Raw genomic sequence first — 23063 nt, 5'->3', positions numbered from 1 at the left:
TCATACATTGTATGAAGCCACTTGTATGAAATGTCCAGAACAGGCAAATCCATAGGAACAAAAAGTAGATTAGTGGTTGCCCGGGGCTGCGGGGAGGGAGGGAACTAAATGCTTAAATAGAGTTACGGTTTCCTTATGGAGCTGATGGAAACTCTAGAACTAGACAGAGGTGGCGAATGCACAACACTGCAAGCTGTTCACTCCATAATGGTTAATTTTATCTCATGTGAATTTCACTTCAAGTAAAAAACAAAAACCAGAGGCAATTATGAGCTATTTGGGGAAGTTTGGCTAGACTTTTGATATATTGAAGAATTTTTAGTAATTTTTCGTGTGATGATGTTGCTGTAATGATTTTTAAAGAGTCTATGTTTAGACTTCTTGCTGTAATTTTACTCATCAATTTCATTCATGAGCAAAATTATATGTCTGGGATTTGTTTCAAAATAATTTAGTGTGAGGAGTACTGGGGAGAAAAAGCGGGTGGAGGTATAGACATGTTGAATAAGACCTTGACTATGACCTAACCTGACTAATTGCTGAGATGGTGATGGAGGTCCATGTGGACTATTTTTTCTACTCATAAGCAGTTGAAATTTTGCATAATAAGATTTTAAGATTTCTTTTTCAATTACAATTATGAAAATCAAGAATTATGCTACACTGGGCTTATCTCAAAATATTTAGCCACCCAAACAATCTACTGTAAAATCTTTCAGGGAAAAAAAAAATTGGTAGTGTTTATTTTTATTTGTTTGAGAGGCAGCGAGAAGGAGGCAGACAGAGATTTCCCATCTGTTGATTCACTTCCCAAATGCCTGAAACAATTGGGGCTGGACCAGACTGAAGTCAGGAGCTAGAAATCCAATCCAGGTCTCCCACGTGGATGGCAGGGACCCCGCTTCTTGAGTCATTACCTGCTGCCTCCCAGAGTGTGCATTAACGGGAAGCTGGAATCACAGGTGGAACGAAGACTCTAACACAAGAACTCTAATACAGGATGAGGGTGTCCTAACCGGCAGCTTAACTGCTAAACCAAATTCCACGCTAGTACTCAGTTTAAAGGAAGAAACATGACAAATGTAGAGGAAGTAGGAGAAATTTAATACACACTTCTTGGAAGAAATAATTTTTTGTGTAAGGCTTTTGGAATTCTTGATTCAACTGAACGTGACAGATCTTTTTTTATTTTTTTATTTTTATTTATTTATTTATTTATTTAAGATTTACCTATTTATTGAAAGGCAGAATTACAGAGAGGCAGAGGCTGGTTCACTCCACAGATGGCTACAATGGCCAGAGCTGCACCGATCTGAAGCCAGGAGCCAGGAGCTTCTTCTGGGTCTCCCACACAGGTGCAGGGGCCCAAGGACATGGGCCATTTTCTACCGCTTTCCCAGGCCATAGCAGAGAGCTGGATTGGAAGCGGAGCAGCCAGGACTGAAACCGGTGTCCATCTGAGATGCCAGCACTGCAGGAGGCAGCCTCACTCGCTATGCCACAGCACGGGCCCCATGACAGATCTTTTTACAAAAGGAGAAGCTATGGATTTTTGGATCATTACTCCAAGGCTGGGTGGACCCATCTAAAGAATTAATTTTACTGCTGAAAAGACTCAGCAAGGGTTAAGTGATTTACCAAAACATCATTTATAAACAAACCAGGCTGGTGTTTTGGGATAATGGGTTAAGCTGCCACCTGTGACACTGGTATCCCATATGAGCCACAGTTCAAGTCCTGGCTGTTCTACTTCCAATCCCACTCCTTGCTAATGCACCTGGGAAAGCAGTGGAAGATGGCCCAAGTGGTTGAGCCCCTGCACCCACATAGGAGACCAGGATGGAGTTCCAGGCTCCTTGCTTCAGCCTGGCCCAGCCTTGGCCATGGTAGCCATTTGAAGAATGAACCAGCAGATGGATATCCCTCTCTCTGTGTAATTCTGCCTTTCAAATAAATAAATCTTTAAAAATTAAAATAAAAATAAAAGCAGGTGTTTGGTGTAGCAGTTACGATCCTACTTGTGACAACTGCATCCCATGCAGGAGTGCCTGGGTCTCACTCTCAGCTCCACTTTGAATTCTAACTTCCTGCTAATGCCCACCTTGGGAGGCAGCAGGTGATGGCCTGAGTAATTGGGTCCCTGCCACACACAAGGGAGACTAGGACTGAGTTCCATCCTCACGGCTTCAACCAGTCCAGGCTGCTGCAGGCTTTGGGGACTGAACCAGTGGATGGCAGCTCTCTGTCGCTCTGCCTTTCAAATATAAATAAATACATACTTTTAAAACCCAGACAGTATGAAAACAGAGGAAAAAGATTCCTTATTCTACAGTTCAAACAAATTTGAACTACAATTTGGGGGTGTTTTCTCTCAGCTTTATCTTTTGTTTTTTAACTTCTTTTTTTTTTAAGATTTATCTATTTGAAAGGCAGAGTTACAGATAGAGATACAGCCAGAAAGAGAGAAAGGTCTTCCATCCACTGGTTTACTCCCCAAATCGCCACAACGGCCAGAGCTGAGCTGATCTGGAGCCAGGAGAGAGGAGCTTCTGGGTCTCCCATGTGGGTGCAGGGTCCCAAGCACTTGGGCCATCTTCCACTGCTTTCCCAGGCCATAGCAGAGAGCTGGATTGGAAGTGGAACAGCTGGGACTCGAACCAGCGCCTGTAATGGGATGCCTGTGCTGCAGGCTGGGGCTTTAATCTGCTGTGCCACAGCACCAGCTCCATTGTTTTTTAACTTTTTAATGTTCAATTTTTCTCACCTATAACTGTTAACATATGAAGTATAAAACTTTACATTTTTTTTCTAATATAACTAAGAATTTTTACATATTAATTATATATCCTTGGAAAAAAGACCTTTAATGGTTGTTTGATATTTTATGGAGTTGATATATTTTCTTTATTCATTCCACTATAAAATGGCACTCATATTTTTTCCAACTCTTTATTACTATAAATAAAGCTGCTATGAACATAGTTTTACATATATCAATTATGATTAGGATTATCATAAATCATTCGATTTCCTCGGAAGATAAAACTTCCTAACTGGAAGTCTCCTTTTCTCCTTGAAAATTTGCTAATGGGCAAAGCAAAGTGAGACTCTCCATTTTCTCTGTGGATGAAGTTCAAGAACAACCAAAATGACGAGATGTAGAGTTGGACTGATGACTCTTTTGGACAAAATAACCTTTAAATGGATAGAGGCAGAAATAAAAATATACTCTACCTGTTGAAAAGCTTTTTCTGCTTGACGTTCAGCATCAATAACTTGTCTCTCAAGTTGTTGCATCTGTAAAGTTAGGAAACATAAAAAGTGTAAAAATTCGTATTTCTCTTTTGGAGAAAACTTAAATCTCACAATGTCATCTATTTCTTTAAGAATACCTAAAGCAGTTTGTCAGATATAAGTAACATGCAATTACCACATTAAAGACTCTTTGCATATATAAAAATTGATCAAACAGAACACCAAAGTTGTGATATTTTAATACAATGTAATCATATATTACAGAGGAATATTTATTCATAGGTTTTGTCTTCATTGGATTGGAAGCTAGAAATTACTGATCAACCCATATTAACAACAATAAATTAAATCTAAGAGAAATGTAAAATTCAAGGGTCATATTTGACATATTGATAAAAAAGCTCACAATGGTATCAGAGAAATCGGGTAGTCTGATAAATTCCACAAGTAAGGTATGTTTAAATCAAAACTGGGCCACTTTATATTCTTATGGATGGGAAGAGTACAAAAGAGGCTTTGATTAAACACACACACACAAACATTAAAACGAATAATATAAGTAAAATGTGTGAGCTCTAAAACACAGCCAATGCTTTAACATAAAGGATGTATACAGGTGCTGGATACACAATCCATGAGGTGCAACTCAGTTTTGCCTGGGGTTATGTCCTGGGTTTTGATAGCTGTGTTTGGCCAGACTGACAAGGACACAGAGCTCAAACTCAAGACCATGAGCACCGGCGCCTTGGCCCAGCTCACATTCCAGAAGAGGCAGGCATGGAGCTCAGGAAAAGGACTTCTGTTGTCCATATCATCCTCGGAGAATCAGAACATGAACGCTGTGGGACTGCACTGAACGAGACTTGGACCAAACACTGGGACCAAGCGCAGCTCTCCAGTACTAAAGGTTGTTGGATACGGAAAGAAATGACAAGTGAGGAAATGACAGATGAGGAAACTTCACGCTACATCTTTGAAAAGACAGGTTCTTCCTTGCACTTCCTACTACACTTGGGGCCATTGAAATTTTCATGCACTTTTCTCGGGGCCACAATGATACAACCAGAGACTTGAAATATGTGGCTGTGCAGGGAGGAATTGTCTTAAGTGTGGAGGGGATGAGAAGCCTTAACAGACTTCTCCATAGCTCTAAATACTGTGCTGCAGATCAGAGTGTGAGCCTGAAGTTACTCTCAAACTGTCTGAAATACGCAGGCATTTTTGCAGAAAATGCAGAGGATTACGAAGGAAACAGATGTATGTAATACAAAGCCAATCATGCAGCTTCTTCAGGAAGCAATGCCTAGTAACCCTTGGCAAGTAGTAAAAGGCTGCTGTGCAGATATGGTTATAATTTTAAAGGACTAACTCCCCAAAAAGATGGAAGCTTTGAAGAAGGACCTGTACTGGCTAACAGATTTTGCACATCGTTTCACTGATGCATGGTTTTCTCACCTCCAGGTGACTCAGAAACAGCCTGGGGGTTGACAAATACTAGAATTGGGCTGTCAAAGGGCACTTGAAATGCAGCTGGTGCAAATCAAGCTAGTGTAAAATTCACACTTCTCTCAATAATGCAGATATTATCATAAAACAGTACAAAAACACAAAAATCTCTGTAACTTTTCATATTGACTCTTGAAATGATAATGAAAATAAGTTGCCTTAAATATACTATTAAAATTAGTTTCACCTATTACTCATTTTATAAATGTGTCTGTTAGAGAATTTTAATTATATATGTGGTTCACATATTTATATTGGATAAAGGCACAGAATATCCACTGTTACTACCTATGGCAATTCAACTGCCTGTCCAGAGAAAAGCATTTTTTTTAAAAGATTTATTAATTTATTTGAAAGTTACACAGAGAGAGGAAGAGACAGAGAGATCTCCCATCCACTGATTCACTCCCCAGATGGCTGTAACAGCCAGGGCTGGCTGGGCCAAGCAGAAGCCAAAAGCCAGAGCTTCATCTGGGTCTCCCATATGGAGGCAGAGGCCCAAGCTCTTGGGCCATCTGCTACTGCTTTCCCAGGCCAGTAGTAGGGGGCTGGAAATGGAGCAGCTGGGACATGAACCGGAACCCATATGGGATGCTGCATCACAGACGTTGACTTTACCTGCTATGCCACAACACCAGTCGCAGGAGAGCATTTCTACAAATATCATTTATTGCAGGAATCTAGATTCTAGAAGAGGTCTCAAATGCTTGGAAATGTAAATAGCTGTTTCTCAGGAGCATTCTCTGAACTTTACATCATCTTCAATTTTTGTGAAAAAAACTTCAAATGTTTAAATGAGCAGGTAATTGTTATTGGAAAGCATTTTGTTGAGTTAGTGTTTAGACTATGTCACCATATAGAAGCAACTGCACAAGTATTATGTCTCCTGGATGTCTCTAGGATATTTCTTAAACCCAAAAGCCAGCTGGCAGACATGTGGTAATATCACATTCTTCCACTGCTGGCAATATCCTGACAGCTGTCACCCCTATAAAATAACTAGATTCTATTTTCAAGGGAATTTTTTTGCACTTCTGGAGCCCTACCCTTTTGCATGTTACTGAGATTGCCAGGAGAAACAATTTTGCTTAAAAAAAATTGTCACTGAAAAAAGAAAATAGCTTTTTTTATTCATCTTTTTTGCTGTCAGGTTTCAATTTTTTTAAAGATTTGTGTATTTATTTCTTTATTTATTTATTTGAAAGTCAGAGTAACACAGAGAGAGGAGAGGCAGAGAGAGACAGAGAGGTCTTCCATCCGCTGGTTCACTCCCCAGTTGGCCACAATGGCTGGAGCTGCACCGATCTGAAGCCAGGAGCCAGGAGCCTCTTCTGGGTCTCCCACGTGGGTGAAGGGGGCCAAGGAATTGGGCCATCTTCCACTGCTTTCCCAGGCCATAGCAGAGAGCTGGATCAGAAGTGGAGCACCTGGGACTCGAACTGGCACCTATATGGGATGCCAGCACTACAGTCGATGGCTTTACCCACTATGCCACAGCACCAGCCCTTCAGTTTTTTGTTTGTTTGTTTGACAGGTAGAGTTATAGACAGTGAGAGGGAGAGACAGAGAGAAAAGTCTTCCTTCCATTGGTTCATTCCCCAAATGGCCGCCACAGCCAACGCTGCACCCATCCTAAGCGAGGATCCAAGAGTTTTTTCCTGGTCTCCTATGCTGGTGTAGGGGCCCAAGCACCTGGGCCATCCTTCACTGCCCTCCCAAGCCACAGCAGAGAGCTGGACTGGAAGAGGAGCAACCAGAACTAGAACCAGTGCCCATATGGGATGCTGACACCACAGGTGGAAGATTAACCAAGTGAGCCATGGCGCCGGCCCCCCTTCAATTTTTTTTTAAGATTTATTTTTATTTATTTGAAAGGCAAAGTTACAGAGAGAGGGAGAGGCAAAGAGAGAGAGAGAGAGATCTTCTATCTGCTGGTTCACTCCCCAAATGGCCAAAATGGCCGGGGCTGGGCCAGCCAGAGCCAGGATCCAGAAGTTTCTTCTGGGTCTCCCACATGGGTGCAGGGGTCCAGGCACTTGGGCCATTTTCCTCTGCTTTCTCAGGAGCATCAGCAGGGAGTTGGATCAGAAGTAAAGCAGGCAGTACTCAAAAAAGTGCCCATATTGATCAGTGCGATGCGCCGGCCGCACCGCGCCTACCGCGGCGGCCATTGGAGGGTGAACCAACGGCAAAGGAAGACCTTTCTCTCTGTCTCTCTCTCACTGTCCACTCTGCCTGTCAAAAAAAAAAAAAAAAAAAAAGTGCCCATATTGGATGCTGGCACTGCAGCCTGGGGCTTTAACTCACTGCACCACATTGCCAGCCTCACAAATTGGTTTTCTTAAGAGGACTCTCCAAATATCTGATTCGTCCTTCTATAAAGTTTGGATTATACTGGTATTAGGAAAGTGAACCAATGGATGAAAGAGTTCTGTTTGTCCATCCATCCGTCTGTCTCTGCCTCTCAATAAGTAAGAAAATAGTAAGTAAATAAAATTATTATTTTTTTTTTCTTTGACAGGCAGAGTGGATAGTGAGAGAGAGAGACAGAGAGAAAGGTCTTCCTTTTTGCCACTGGTTCACCCTCCAATGGCCGCTGCAGCCAGCGCATCGTGCTGATCCGAAGCCAGGAGCCAGGTGCTTCTCCTGGTCTCCCATGCAGGTGCAGGGCCATCCTCCACTGCCTTCCCGGGCCATAGCAGAGAGCTGGCCTGGAAGAGGGGCAACCGGGATAGAATCCGGCGCCCCAACCGGGACTAGAACCCGGTGTGCCGGCGCCACAAGGCGGAGGATTAGCCTGTTAAGCCACGGCGCCGGCCAAATAGTAAGTAAATAAAATTATAACAGAAAATAAATAAATAAATAATAATTAAAGACCTAGTGGGATTGTAATGTATTGAACCGAAAATAGTGGTTATTAATGGAAAATATGTAGCTCTTACTGTGAACCAATTCCCTGAAACCTTTTTTATCCCATGCCAACTGTCTAGCAGCAAAGTGTTTACTTTCTGCTATAAAATCGAAAAACTCTTCACTTTCCAAATGGAATACATTTTTGGACTACTTTAACAACTGTGGGTTTTATGAGCTCACCACCTAAAGGACAGTCTCCCACGCACTCACCCTGAAGCCAAAGTGAACAGTTGACCAGCCCTGGCTAATTATACACAATTGCCAGTCGACTTTATAGATGTCCCATTCTTAAACACGAGTACAAATAGACCACCAAAGATCATCAGACATTTGAGAAAAGCTCAGGACCTGCAATAATTAATTAAAATGGAAAAATAATCACAAAGGAAAGAAAGATAATTCAGGGAACAGAAGGAAACTTTGAAAAAAATTCAAACTAATGTTTAGGAACCAGGAACTTTTTTTTTTTTTTTTTTGACAGGCAGAGTGGACAGTGAGAGAGAGACAGAGAGAAAGGTCTTCCTTTTGCCGTTGGTTCACCCTCCAATGGCCGCCGCGGTAGGCGCACTGCGGCCGGCACACAGCGCTAATCCGATGGCAGGAGCCAGGTGCTTCTCCTGGTCTCCCATGGGGTGCAGGGCCCAAACACTTGGGCCATCCTCCACTGCACTCCCTGGCCACAGCAGAGAGCTGGCCTGGAAGAGGGGCAACCGGGACAGGATCGGTGCCCCGACCGGGACTAGAACCCGGTGTGCCGGCGCCGCAAGGCAGAGGATTAGCCTAGTGAGCTGCGGCGCCGGCCAGGAACCAGGAACTTTCAAATACATTATTTCACAGTCATATCATGAGACAGAAATTGTTATTCCCAACCTAAAGATTAGGAAATTAACGTTAAGAATGAGTATGCCTGGTGCAGATTTGTGCTCCTAGACAGTGGCACAACTGGGAAGTCGGTCTTCAGATTCAAATTCCCTAGTACTCTTTTCATTGAACCATAGCTGCTCTACTATTATAAACTAAACATACAGTTATAGTTACACAGAACCATATAAAAATCAGTCCCAAAATACAAAACCACAGAATTCTTAGCTGGAAAGCATTTGTCTTTATTTCTGTCTTTAGTTTGCTATTCTTTCAGCCTAGGAATCTTACTGTTAACTGAAAAATCATATTGACATTCCTTATAGGAAGAATTTTAAGTTGCATGTTTTCAGTAAGCCTATCACAGAAAGAAACAGAGAGAGGGGGAGATAACCAGACAAGGCTAAATTCTAACAAAATTCTCCCACTGGATAGGAAGAAGCTATGTACTCACTCTCCAGGTGTTAGGTGTATTATTTACTCACACAAAAATGGTTGAAGCAGGCATAATGAATACTATGTAACAGAAATTCAATAAATGCATTTGAACAAATGAATGAAAGAGCAAAATGAATAAATCAAGGCTTTAACTCTTTCCAAAAAATTATTTTAAAGTAAGGATAAACTAAAGAGAAACCACACTACATTTGCACAATGTATATGACAGATCATAAATACAGACCACTTCACATTGATGAAAATACACATTAGCATACCCAATAAAGTCTTAGAACACTTTAAAGCCAGCTTAAACATAAGAATAGTCTGAAAGTAGTACAATGATCTTAAATGATTATTTTTATAGGCATTCAAGCTGGAAAATCATTATGTAAAATACTCAGAAAAGCAATGCAGGACATATTCGTGTAAGTTTTTACTTTTACAGTGTGAACTATAATGTAAATTTGAGTCAATTCCCCAATCAATCCATACGAAAATGAAACTTATTATGTTCAACTGCCCCATGGCCACTTACACAGTACCAAAACGAAGCAGCCAATCCTCATTTAATGCTTTACTTATACTGCAAAGTGTGCTCTGTAAATAGCAGTGCCAAATGCCACTGACCTGGACTATAACACCAATGTCCATAATACCCAGTGATTTTCTCATTATTATAGGCATCGTATCCTTGTTTAACTGATTAGTTAGAATACTTACAGCCTTCACACTCAGCAATCTCTTCTATAAATCCCATGAAAGATTCTACCAACAGGCATTTTTAAAATTTTGTTACAATAAATAATATATTAAACTAATAACCCAAAAAATGACATTTAAGTTAGCCTGGAAAATCTGTTAGTATATGTAGCATTCCCATTAAGTTACCGACAGAGTATCTTGGGGAGTGGATTTAAAATTTAATGAGGCTAATACTGGCCTAATGTGTGAGAGCAGCTCAGGCTATGCTGTCCAGGGACTCCTTCATCCTGTAAGTCAATCCTGCACTGCCTCAAGAGAATCATATGCATGAAAGAAAGGCCAAGTAGCAGGAAACCCCAGACAGCAACGCTGCACCAGGTAAAGGCAGCAGTAGGTGATGTGGGACATACCACTGCCCAAAGGGAAAAGTTTTCATATTTTCCTCCTCACTGAAAAATCTAACCCATAGGAAATAACATTTCAGTTAAACTTAAAAAGAAACCTTCCCTTCTTCCTTCCTGACTCAGAAGCTAGCTAGCAATACCGTAAAGCAGAAAAACTACTCAAACCTCGGCTTCCCTGAAGAGTTTATATTTGGCATGCTAAGGATATTTCCAACACCATTCCTTAAATTCCTCTAACGACCTCTCCCACTTGCAGCAGCACTTGCCCAGGACTTCAATAAGGCCCTTTTCTTCACAAGCTTCAGTATTCTAAGTTGCTTGGAAAGCAGATGGCAAAAAAAAAAAAAAAAAAAAAAAAGGTGCAAAAACAGTTTTTTTAAAAAAATTTGTGTATTCTCTGACTCTATATCCAGAAAACATAAGGTATAAGTAATTGAAATCCATTTTTATTTATGAAAACATTCCACAATCATCTCACACATTTTTCCTAAAATATTTAGAAATATACCTTCTATCTATGTGTAATTAGATTTAACTCATCTCCTTGTGGGCATATACAATGTGTCCTGTATCAGAAAGATACAGGAGGGGCCAGCGCTGTGGTATAGTAGGTAGGGCTGCTGCCTGCTGTGCCAGCATCCCATACGGGCACCGGTTCGGGACCTGGCTGCTCCACTTCCGATCCAGCTCTCAGCTATGGCCTGGGAAAGCAGTAGATGAAGGCCCAAGTCCTTGGGCCCCTTGCACTCTCGTGGGAGACCAGGAATAAGCTCCTGGCTCCTGGCTTCAGATCAGCACAGCTCCAGCCATTGCAGCCATCTGGGGAGTGAACTAGAGGATGGAAGACCTCTCTCTCTCTGCCTCTCCTCCTCTCTCTGTGTAACTCTTGACTTTCAAGTAAATAAAATAAATCTTATAAAAAAAAGAAAGATACAGGAAAATGATGATGAGTTACTTGTATGCACTAGGAACTCTAGTGTCTATATCACAACAAATCTGAATGATGTAAGGTATGTTGACAGCTCTGCTACTTGTTAGCTGTGTGATATTGAGCATACTACCCAAATACTCTCAGCCTTAACATTAATATCTTTAGATTGGAGATAATGATTACATATTAGGGTATTATGGAATTTAAGCTAGCTAATGATTGTAAAGACATATCAACCATAGCTGGCAGCTAGCATTAGCTGCCGATAACCAGATCCAATAAAACGGAACTAGGAACCAGGAAAGAGACGTTGGCCAAAATTCCTGGCAAAGAGCTGAGGAACCAAGTTCGTATTCTCTCAAGAATCTTCAACCTTGGGCCTGCTTCCATCTGGGGGAAGGTATGAAGAATGATTAGGGAGAAGCCCTAGGGAAGACTGGTCCTAACACAAAATCAAAGATTGTAGATGAGACCAGACTAGCTTCTGGAATGTAACATTTGACTTGAATTGGCACTCAGAAGCAATGCCATAGGGTTTGCTTTCAAAAATATGTAATGTTATGTAAATTATTATTACTACACAGAGTTATACAGGGAACTGAGCCCAAGCAGAGATGGATTTACATGTTTCATTGGTGAAGAGAAGACAGAATAGATGAGTGGGTGGTAAGTCAGAGAATGCAAGGAGGGTGGTAATAAAACTAGATCAGCAAGGCCATTTAGGGTGACAGCTAAGCACCGAGGCTTGAAAGATAGAATGTCTGAGTTCCAATCTTGACTCCATCACTCAGTTTCTGGTGCAAACTCAGACAAGTTGAATAACTCCTCTGTGCTTAAATTTCCTCTTGTGTAAATATGGATAATATTAGTACTAACCTTATAAGATTATTGTAAAGGTTATAAAGTTTATATATATATATAATATATATATACATATATATTTGTAAAGCATTTAGAAGAGCTTCTGGTGCAGAGTAAACATCAGTTTCCTAATATATAAAGTGGAAACAATAAAATTTGTTGTTTCACAGGTCATTACAAGATTAAATAAAGTATACCTATAACGTGTTTAACAGATTATAAATCAACAAATATTAGATATGTTCAGGAAAACATGGGTTAGTAACAAAAAGTTCTTTTTTTTTTTTTTTTTTTGACAGGCAGAGTTAGACAGTGAGAGATAGAGACAGAGAGGAAGGTCTTCCTTCCATTGGTTCACCCCCCAAATGGCTGCTACAGCCGGCACGCTGCGCCAATCTGAAGCCAGGAGCCAGGTGCTTCTTCCTGGTCTCTCATGCAGGTGCAGGGCCCAAGTATGTGGGCCATTCTCCACTGCCTTCCCAGGCCACAGCAGAGAGCTGGACTGGAAGAGGAGCAACAGGGACAGAATCCGGCGCTCCAACCGGGACTAGAACCCGGGGTGCCAGCGCCGCAGGCAGAGGATTAGCCTAGTGAGCCATGGTGCCGGCCATAAAAAGAACTTTCAAACTTGAAAAAATATTTCATAATAGACCATAACAGAAAATGTGAAAATCCTTATTCCCATTTTGGTGTTGAACACATTTACTGGGCAACCATGAGTGACTTGGCATGCTTATCCATTTTCCAATGCACAAAACATATCTGAGTCATTCTATCTTTCAGATCTATCCAAAGATTTAAGTTACAGATACAAAATACAGGCAAAAGAAAGAAAGAAGGGGAGAGGAGGGGAGGGGAGGGGAGGGGAGGGAAGGGAAGGGAAGGGAAGGGAAGGGAAGGGAAGGGAAGGGAAGGGAAGGGAAGGGAAGAGAAGGGAAGGAAGGAAGGACCCAACCACAACCAAAACAGTAATTTTGAAATAATATGCCTCTCAATACTCATTTGCTGACATAGAAAACATGAAATCTAACAGCATACAGATTAATGATCAAAAGGTTATTTATAATTTTACTTACAGAGAAAGCTCTGTAAGATTTATAAAATAGGCATGCAAATAAAACCATGCTGCAACATGCTTTCTGAACAACAGAACCAATGTTGCCATAAAATTGAGAATTTAAAGATCATCTAATTGGAACCCAAATATGCTAACGTAGATCTTGTCCATAAGAAAACAGAGTATGGAAGTCAAGAAATCTGTGAGGAGACTGTGGTTAGCAGTGTCCGCTGCTGAGACGCTGCAGGCAGAGCTGAGACGTGTCCACAGATACAACCACCAGAAAATAAGGTCAATGTATGGCATGGTCAGGGTTGTGGAAAACATTAGATAAATCACAGTTAAATATAGGAAATTATTTCTATAGACAGAAGAGCAAAAGACAAATGCTGAATCATTAATTTTGAGCTAGAATTAGCTTCCCCAATGTGAAAATATTTAAACTGGGATTTTTTAAAGTTATAATTTCGTTGTAATATCAACAAATAAAGCACACTGATGTTGGGGATTTATTCTGCAAACCAACGACTAGGTCATCCTTGACCCAAAGTGAGTAGGATAACTTTAGTCTTTCCTCTTAAAAGATGTGAGGCCACAAAAATTTAAGATGATCTATATGACGATTTAAACTGAGCTATTTCATTGGATCTTATTAGAATACTTCAGTGCTAAACAGATTCTTGGCTAGCAATAAAAGGAAGATTGGAGATTTTCTTTGGGAATGTGATACCTAAATCAGTTTCTATTCCAAAAGAATTATGCAGACTAGGGCTTTAAAAACTACCCATAAATTCTTCCAGTCAGTTCTGAATGACTTTTTTTTTTTTTTTTTTTTTTTTTTTGGACAGGCAGAGTGGACAGTGAGAGAGAGAGACAGAGAGAAAGGTCTTCCTTTTGCCGTTGGTTCACCCTCCAATGGCCACTGCACTGCACTGATCCAAAGCCAGGAGCCAGGTGCTTCTCCTGGTCTCCCATGTGGGTGCAGGGCCCAAGCACTTGGGCCATCCTCCACTGCACTCCCGGGCCACAGCAGAGAGCTGGCCTGGAAGAGGAGCAACCAGGACAGAATCCGGCGCCCCAACTGGTACTAGAACCCGTTGTGCCGGCACTGCAGGCAGAGGATTAGCCTATTGAGCCGCGGCGCCGGCCTTGAATGAGTATTAATACCTATCATTCATCCATCTAGTGCTGTTCAACAGAAATACAGTAGGTGCCACATGTATAATTTTAAATCTTCTAAAATGCATATTAAAACTAAAATAAAACAGGTAAAATTAATTTAATATTGTTTACTTAATCCAATACCCAACATATTTCACATATAATTAATGTAAACATTTTTTCTAACATACTTTATTCTTTCATACTAAATTTTTCAGATTTGGTGTGTGTTTTACATTTGCATCACATCTGATTTTGGACTAGCATCATTTGGTATGTTCAATAGCCCCATGTGGCTAGTAGCTATCATACTAACAACACAGATCTAAAATCCAGGTTTCTGGAAACAGGAACGTGGGTTGTCTTGCTCATGTATGTAGCTGTGGTAACCCTGTCTGGCAGATAATTAGTCCTCAATGAATATTTGTTGAGTGAATGAATGAATGAATGGATCTACTCATTTTTGTACATATTTGCCAAAACAGAATTCTTAAGACATAAATGAAATTCTAATTACATGATTAGCACTATTGAAAGAAGCATATAATTATATTAAGCTTAACTCTAGTCAAATGATAGTTTAATAATAAATAGTCAATACAAATTCTTTAGCAGTTACCTATGTTCAAGTACAATATAAACACATTTTACTGTCAACAGGACATTTTCTTCTTTAGTCATTTAAACATGGTTTTCATAAACATTTATTAGATCAAAATGCTGTCACATTTCTCTAGTAAATCAAATAAATTATAGCTTTTCTCTTTGGAATGAATAAACTCCACATTCATCAAACATACACAATTCTCACATATTCTACCAGCATTTACAAATAAATGTGCTTTGTCTTCATGTCTAACCCATCCTAATACTAGCAAAAGAATATGCCAAATATAGCTTCAAACATTTGGTAAAGGTTAAGTCACATTCATTATTATAAAAATGCTTAACCCCAATAGTACTGAGGTTATCTAATATAAATGAAAGAGGCCCCAAGCAGCTGACACTGAATAACAAAGGTTTAGGAAAACAGCTGACCTTCTCTGCTAGGAGCTCTCGGATCTTGCTTGCTTGAACTCTAAATTTCATGAGCTGGGACTCCAGAGCCACACATCGCTCTTTCCAATCTACCGGTGCTTCTGGTTCAGAAAGCTCTGCCATATTTGTCCTAAAAAAAAAGAGGAAGCATTCAAAACAGGACGACAGAATTAGCATGTAAGATAACTCATTAAATCACCCAATGAACACCTCCTAGTCAGCATCTACTGGTATTCAGATACAAGTGCTAAATTCTAAGGTACGTTCCAGAACTGGTTAGAGTTAATGGGACAAATTTGATGACAGACAGAAGGGCAGGTTTGGAGGTTCAACTGCCACTTAACCTGCTCATACCTCAGTTTACTCAGTCTAGAAAAATGAGGCATGCTGATCATTCTTCCACATGGGTATGTTGTGAGGATCAGATGAAACACTGCCGTCTCCAACAGAATTTCAGACAATAGCACACACAGTACTCTTAACAGAAAAGTTTGAAAACCTACTCACTCACAATTTTATCATACTCTTAAATTTACAGAAATATCACAGTTTGATTCAGTTGGTAGCATGACAAAATAACCTAAAGAAACTGCATTAGCAGTGCCGCAACTATGGTTGAGATTTGTGTAAGTATCACTGTCAATCTACATTTGTCCAGGTGCAGGCTAAGTCTCTCAAGTCCTCTGGCATTTATAACTGGTGAGTTATTATGATCCAACAAGTTTCTATAATTTTTATTTGGTGTCAGAAGAGAAAAAACATAAATATGAAATTTGAGATCACCACCATTAAATAATTCTGGAATCAGTGATTTCCGTAGTTATTTACTTTCCTTTTAGAAGAAACTAATTCTAGAGAGAAACGCTGTAAGGAAGAAGAGGCAAGAAAACTGGTTTTGAAATTCTCAAGGGTTACTCTATTTGGGGAGCATAATTAATTCTGGCTCTGGGATTCATACAAGTAGTTTTAGTGACTGTTAATGTTTCATCAGGACATTTTTTAAAAAAGATTTATTTATTTGAAAGAGTTACAGAGAGAGGTAGAGACAGAGAGAGAGAGAGATCTTCCATCCGCTGGTTAACTCCCTAAATGGCCAAAATGGCCAGAGCTGAGCTGTTCTGAAGCCAGAAGCTAGGGGCTTCTTCCAGATCTCTCACGTGGGTGCAGGGGCCCAAGGAGTTGGGCCATTCTCTGCTGCTTCCCAGGCACATTAGCAGGCAGCTGGATTGGAAGTGGAGCAGCCAGTACCAAACCAGAGCCCATATGGGATGCTGGCACTGCAGGCAGGAGCTTTAACTCGCTGTGCCACAGCTCTGGCCCCTCATCAGGCTATTTTAACCAATGGCCTGATATGTGTGTCTGATTTGCCCTCGCTATGAACTGATCAAATCTGCACACGGAGTTAAACTCCTGTAGGAGCCATGCCTCAGTTATGGAGAACATGTGACAGCAAAACTCTGAGAGCCCCAGGATGGTGCTTCAGTTTAAGTGTATTATTCTTTTGTTTTATAAAAATATAACCACCTTTATTTTCCCAGTGTTTGGTGTCATATAACCCCATCCCTAAGTTTACACCAATATTTCAAAACTTTGCACTGTTAAAAACCCATTAAAATGTTATTTTCCTAGCATAATTACTGTTTTGTGTTTATGCTAGTTTCACATTAACAATGATATTATCACTCAATAATTTAATAAGAACTATAACCAGAATTTAAGCGAAACCTACAACTTGTATTAAAAGCACCCCAACTGTCTCCAGCTCCAGAGACCTCAAATTCCAGCCATTATTTAAGAGAAACTGATCACTGTAGAACTGGAAAGCATTCTCTTCTCCTTTCCTTGTTTTTATGAATTCTCACCTCATTGTTTCTGAGTCTTTCTCCAAGACTGTTAGCCTTGTTGGTATTATCTTTGTTTTCTTTAACCGTGTTAGCCTTTACCATCAGTGATTCAGGAGCAGATAACACAGTTTGTCAATAACTAACTTTTTCTCAACTCTACTGCCACTTCTTTTCTCACCTGACTAGCTTTAGAGTGGACAGGCAAATAATATATGAATGAAAGAATAAAAATGAAAAGGACTAAATGGACATCCTTAAGTCTTGAACCATTCATATCCTTGCATAGAAATGTAGGGACACTATTCTACTGTAAGCAACAGAAGGAGTCTATTTCTTGTTGGTTAATTTTTGGTCTACATTTAAAATAACTTAAAGGGCAAGCATTGTGGCACAGCAGGTTAGGTTGCTGCTTGGGATGTCTGCATCCCATACTAGAGAAACTGGTTCCTGGCTATTATGCTTCCCATCCAGTTTCCTGGATGGGGAGGCAGCAGATGATGGCCCAAGTGCTTGGATAGATGTGGGAAACTCAATATGGGAAACCTGGATGAAGTTCCAGGTTCCTGGCTTCAGCCTGGCCCAGCCCCAGCTGTTGTAGGCATTTGGGGCGTGAACCAGTAGACAGAAGATTTAGCGCTCACTCGCTCGCTCTCTCTTTTTCTTTCTTTCTCTCTCTTTTTCCCTTTCTCTCTTTTTCTTTCTTTCTTTCTCTCTCTAAATATATATCAAATATATATATATATCAACAAGAAATAGACTCCTTCTGTTGCTTACAGTATATATATAGTGTTGTTTCTCTGTCTTTTAAGTAAATAAAAGTAAACAAGAGAACTTGCTTATATTCTACTATAAAATGTCTACAGTGTTAAAAATAAGAGTACATATTTTTAAACAAGTGAAAATCAAGCAATGTAGTGAAATGAATGAGTAGAATAAAGGACAAAATCCACATGATGATTTTAAAAGACACAAAAACCCTTCAACAAAATCCAACACCCCTTCATGATAAAATCATTCAACAAATTAGCAACAGAAGGGAACTTCCTCAACCTAATAAAGGATATTTACAAAAAGCTAACAACTAGCATCATATTTATTGATAAGTAACTGAAAGTTTTCCCCTTAAAGTCAAGAACAATGTTGTGAGCACTGTGGCACAGCAGGTTAAGCTAACACTTGGGACATCACATCTCATACTGGAGTGCCTGGTTTGAATCCGGGCTACTCCAATTCCAATCTAGTTTCCTGCTTATGTGCCTGGGAGGCAGCAGATGATGGTCCAAGTACTTGAGTTCCTGCTATCCAAGTGGGAGACTCAAATGAAGTTCTTGGCTCCTGGTTTTGGCCTGGACCAGCCCCGGCTATTGAAGAGTGAACCAGCCAATAGAAGCAATTTCTCTCTTCCCCCAAGTCTCCCCATCCACACAGACACACACACACACACACTCTGCCTTTCAAAAAATAGATAAGTAAATATTTTTTAAAAAAATCAAGAACAAGACAAGGATGTCTGCTCGCACCACTTATATCCAACATTACTAGAGATTCTAGCATAAGAAAATAAAATAAGTTAGAAATAAAACCATATTTATTTGCAGATGATACACATCATGTATACAGAAAATTCTAAGGAATCCACATAAAAACTGTTATAACTATTGGATTTGGCAATGCCTCAGGAAATTAGATAAATACTCCAAAAAAAAAAAAAAGTCTTTCTATACACCAGCAACGAAAAATTCAAAAGTGAAATTAAGAAAATATTCCATTTACAATAGCATTGAAATGAACAAAAGACTTTAACAAAAGAATCAGAAAATCTGTACTCTGACAACTATAAAGCATCATTGAAAGACTTTAAAGAAGACTTAAATAAATGAGAGAAATTGCAAGTTCACGAATTGAAAGACTTAGTATTGTGAAGAAGGCAATATTTGCAAATGGATGTGCACATTCAATACAATCCTTATCAAAATTCCACAGCATTTTTTGCAGAAATTGACAAGTTGATCCTAAAATACATCTGGAAATCAAAGGACCCAGAGTAGCCAAAATAATCTTGAAAGGAAGGCGAATTCAAATGTTCCAGTTTAAAACTTATTACAAAGCCATAGGAATCAAGACCATGTGGAACTTGGAAAAAGACAGACATATGAGTATAGATCAACAGAATAAAGTTGAGTCCAGAGATAAACCATTACATCATAGGGTCAATTGATTTTTGGCAAAGGTACCAAGACCTTTCAAGGAGGAAAGAATAGTATTTTCAACAAATGCTTCTGGGGTACTAGGACATTCACATGCAGAAAAATGAATTTAGACTCATATTTCATAACATTAATACAAAATGGATGAATAAGAACCAATGCTCTAAAATGCTTTGATCTTGCATGGGGCAATACTTTCTTTGCTAAAGCACAAATAACCAAAGAAAAACTAGAAAAATTGAACTCTATCAAAGTTAAAAAATGTTGTGCTTTTGATGCACTGGCCACAGCGGCCATTAGAGGGTGAACCAACGGCAAAAAGGAAGACCTTTCTCTCTGTCTCTCTCTCACTATCCACTCTGCCTGTCCAAAAAAAAAAAAAAAAAATGTTGTGCTTTAAAGAACATTATCAAGAAAGTGAAAAAAAAAAAAAACCCACAGCATGGGGGAAAAATGGCAAATCATATGTCTGATAAGGAATGTGTCCAGAATACTAAAGGGTCTCTTATAAGTCGACAATAAAAAGATCACCCAATTGAAAAGTGGACAAAGTATCCAAATAGACAGCTCTCCAAAGAAGACACACAAATATCCAATAAGCACATGAAAAGATGCTTGCATCATTACTCGTAAGGATAAATACAAATCAAAGTCATGACATTCCATGTCACACTGGAAAGGATGGCTATAATGAAATGAAAACAATATGCAATATAAGAACAAGTGTTGGTGATGCTGTGGAAAAGTCGGAATTCTTAGCATTGCTGGTGGGAATGTGAAAATGGTAGAGCTGCTTTGTAAATAATTTACCAGTTCCTTAAAAGTGCAAACATAAAGTTACCACGTGACCCAGCAATACCAATGCTCAGTATATACCCAAGGGAACTGAATACATATGTCCACATCAAAACTTGTACCCAAATGTTCACAATTATCATTACCCATAGTAGCCAAAAAAGTGGAAACAGTCCAAATATCAACCATCAGATAGGTAAATAAAATGCAATGTATCTATACAATGGAATAATATCGAGCCATAACAAAAGGAATACAGTTCTAACATACTATAACAATGCACAAACTTTGAAAACATGTTACGGGAAAGCAACCAGACACAGAGGCCACATATTGTATGATTCTATTTACACGAAATATCCAGAATAGGGAAATCCAAAGAGACAGAAAGTGGTTCAGTGGCAGCCAAGGTCTGCGAGGAAACAGCGATGGGGATTGGCCATGGATAAGTAGGAGGTTTCTTTTCTGGGTGTGAACATGCTCTAGAATTAGAATTACACAACGTTGGAAATATACTATACACCACTGCACTAGCCAGCACTTGGTGACTACAAGGAAACACCTGAGACAAGTTACTTAAAAGAGATGTATTTTGACTCTTGGTTCAGGAGTCAAATCATGTTCAAACCATAGCAACCACGGAAGTCTACACCCTAAAAGGGTACGTTTTATGGCTTGTGAATTATACCTCAGTAAAAAAGAGCAGATATGTACAATGAACAAGGAAAAAGTAGCAGTTTAAAAGGATGTATGCTAGGACCACAATTACAATTTACTGATCCATTATTTGTGGTTATTCCTGCCAAGAATTTCATCATTAACTGGATCGAGAGATAACTGTTAACCTCAAATATGAGAATTATCACACATATACCTTACCTAGAGTACTGATACAAAAAACACAATAAATAAACCCAAAGCTAAACATACCTATTCATCTCTTTAGTTACCCAAATTATTTATTTTATAGTGAAGTAGCACAGCCTCAGGAGTATTATTAAATTGGCATTTAACATCTACATTCCTTACTAATTGAGTCATAATTTACAAAATCCAAGACTGAAGATTGCTTGGCTAACGGTCTGCGCTGAGGTCCAGACACCTGAGTTGCTCGTTTCGCTCTGTAATCCTAGTGCGTGAACAAGTATAAAACAACTGTTGTGATAGACTCCCATGCCGAATAGTCGCGAATTCTAATTCTGAACACTATTCACCACCCCGTCCGCTCCCACCGGCCTTACAGAACGGCACAGCCTCAGGCGCTGCAGCCAATTACTAAATAAATATCTAGCTAGATCGTCACGTTATGTACCGCTTTCCCAAATCCCCCCGCCCCGTGCCTTTTGGAAACATTTACCGACACAAAATAAACTGTTGACAATGAAGTGAAGACTCTCCTCTCTGAATCTCTCACTTCCTGTTTTCTCTGAACGAATCCCAAAAAGGAAAGAAAAAGAAATGAAAGAATCCATCCTCTCGGGCTCGCCCTGAGGAGGCTCAGGGTTAGCCGGGCCAGGTCAGCACCCACGACGGCGGTGCTCACCACCTGGCCAGCGCCCGCGCTCCGGCCGCACGCAGCCCGCACTTCCAGCGCCACAGCCGCGACCCGCACGCAGGTAGCCCCGCGCCCGGGACCTGCCTCCCTCCGCGCGGCGCGGCGCGGCGCACAGCTTCGTCTTTTCCAGGTGGTCCACAGCTTCGGGGACGGCGCGGTTTCGACGCCCCGGCAAGTTTGTGGCAAGCGGTCCCTTCAGGTTCGGAGAGGGGTGGCCGGGAGCGCACCGCGGGGCTCCCGCAGGGCCGAGGCCGAGCCGCAGCATCCCCCAGGCCGGGCCCCCGGGTCTCAAGCCAGATGTCACAGCAGCCCGGGGGCCCGGCCGGGCCGAGTCCAGCGCCAGCCCGTCCCGCCCCCTTTGCCCGGCCGGCCAGCTCGGCCCGCAGCCCCCTCTGCACAGCGAGCCCGCCGGGACGGCGCGCCCTCGAGGGGCAGGGACCCCCGGAGTGGCGGAGGCGCTGGGCTCTCCCCTGGGCTCGAAACCCTCTCCACCTGCCTACCTCTGCAGCGGACCCCCGACGGCAGCGCACGACGTCCTGGATCGTGGAGCTCCCGGGATTTCAGCCTGCGCCCGCCTCGCTCGGAGCCCGGAGCCGGCGGGAGCAGGGCACCGCCTCCTCCAAGGACTGGCTGCCAGAGTAGCCAATAGGAAGTCGAGATCGGGCACTTGGCGTCACTGGAGGGCGTGGCTATAACTTTGGCTCTACCCAGTCAGTCTCTGCCGGAGACGGGGTTCTGTCCTGCAAGGGGTCTCCCCGGTGGCCTTTGCCGGCTGCGTTTGCTCTGGCTCCGTGCAGGCGCGGAGTGCGGGAGCGCCCTCCTGCTGTGTCTCGCTGCCTGGACGCCAATTCCCCATGCATCTTCCATCCTCCTGCCAGGCTGTGTCCTGCAGAGAAGTTTTGATGTTCGCTCCGCCCAAGACCTCCAGTGGGTGGCCTTCCGCAGCCCACCGTCTCAGGTCCAGTTCTCACAGCCGCCCGCGTCCCACGCAGCGGCTGCAGCTGTTCAGCTCCCCGCCGCGAGCGAGTCGCCTGGCGGGGTCTCCCGGCTGTTTCCCAACCCCACCTGCGAAAGCCCTCACTGTCCTCTGAGACAAAGCTCCAAGTCGTCTTCCGCACGTGACGACGCCCGTCTCCTGCCCCGCAGAAACCCCGTCCCCGTTTTCCCCTCGGGCCCCGACTCCTTCTGCGGGACCGCTGGGAGAGCAAGGATCCGCGTCCTTTCTTTGTGCCTCCTCCTGGGCGCCCCGCACAGAGCCAACTGCGCGAGGAGCTGGGAGTCGTTTCTGTCCGACTGGAATTCACAGCCCGAGCTGAGGTCTGAGAGGCCAGTCTTGGGGTTCAAACGGGAAAGACAGAGAATCCTGATGGTATAGGGACTCCTTCCCCAGGTCACAGAACTAGGTCCGACTGCTTTCTTGGATTCACGGTAGATAAAGAACATCAGAAGACTTTCTCACTGCAGTCACTAAGGGTGCGTGTGTGTGTGTGTGTGTGTTTAACTTTATCTTCTATAGAAAAAAGCACAAGAGA

General features: G+C 41.6%; 2 protein-coding genes across 5 annotated transcripts in view; one reads left to right on the top strand and one right to left on the bottom strand.

Moving 5' to 3' along the window:
- Nucleotides 1–22118, bottom strand: part of PLEKHH2 (pleckstrin homology, MyTH4 and FERM domain containing H2) — a 106900-nt gene extending 84782 nt beyond the window's left edge. For all 4 annotated transcript variants that reach the window (XM_062209350.1, XM_062209352.1, XM_062209351.1 and 1 more), the window contains exons 1-3: nucleotides 22032–22118; nucleotides 15131–15260; nucleotides 3235–3297 (exon numbers count right to left, since the gene is read on the bottom strand). In XM_062209350.1, the coding sequence (XP_062065334.1) occupies nucleotides 3235–3297; nucleotides 15131–15253 (186 nt within the window). In that variant the 5' untranslated portion in view covers nucleotides 15254–15260; nucleotides 22032–22118. The remainder of the gene's footprint in view (nucleotides 1–3234; nucleotides 3298–15130; nucleotides 15261–22031) is intronic.
- Nucleotides 3890–4623, top strand: C1GALT1C1L (C1GALT1 specific chaperone 1 like). Its single transcript, XM_062210100.1, is given in 4 exon segments — nucleotides 3890–3956; nucleotides 3959–4189; nucleotides 4237–4508; nucleotides 4510–4623. Coding segments are annotated over 4 exon segments (684 nt in total).
- Nucleotides 22119–23063: the final 945 nt, after the last annotated feature.

This window comes from Lepus europaeus, chromosome 13 (genome assembly GCF_033115175.1).
Source record: "Lepus europaeus isolate LE1 chromosome 13, mLepTim1.pri, whole genome shotgun sequence".
NCBI lineage: Eukaryota > Metazoa > Chordata > Mammalia > Lagomorpha > Leporidae > Lepus > Lepus europaeus.
Note: the sequence above shows the minus strand (reverse complement) of the source record. Positions and strands in the feature narration are given on the sequence as shown.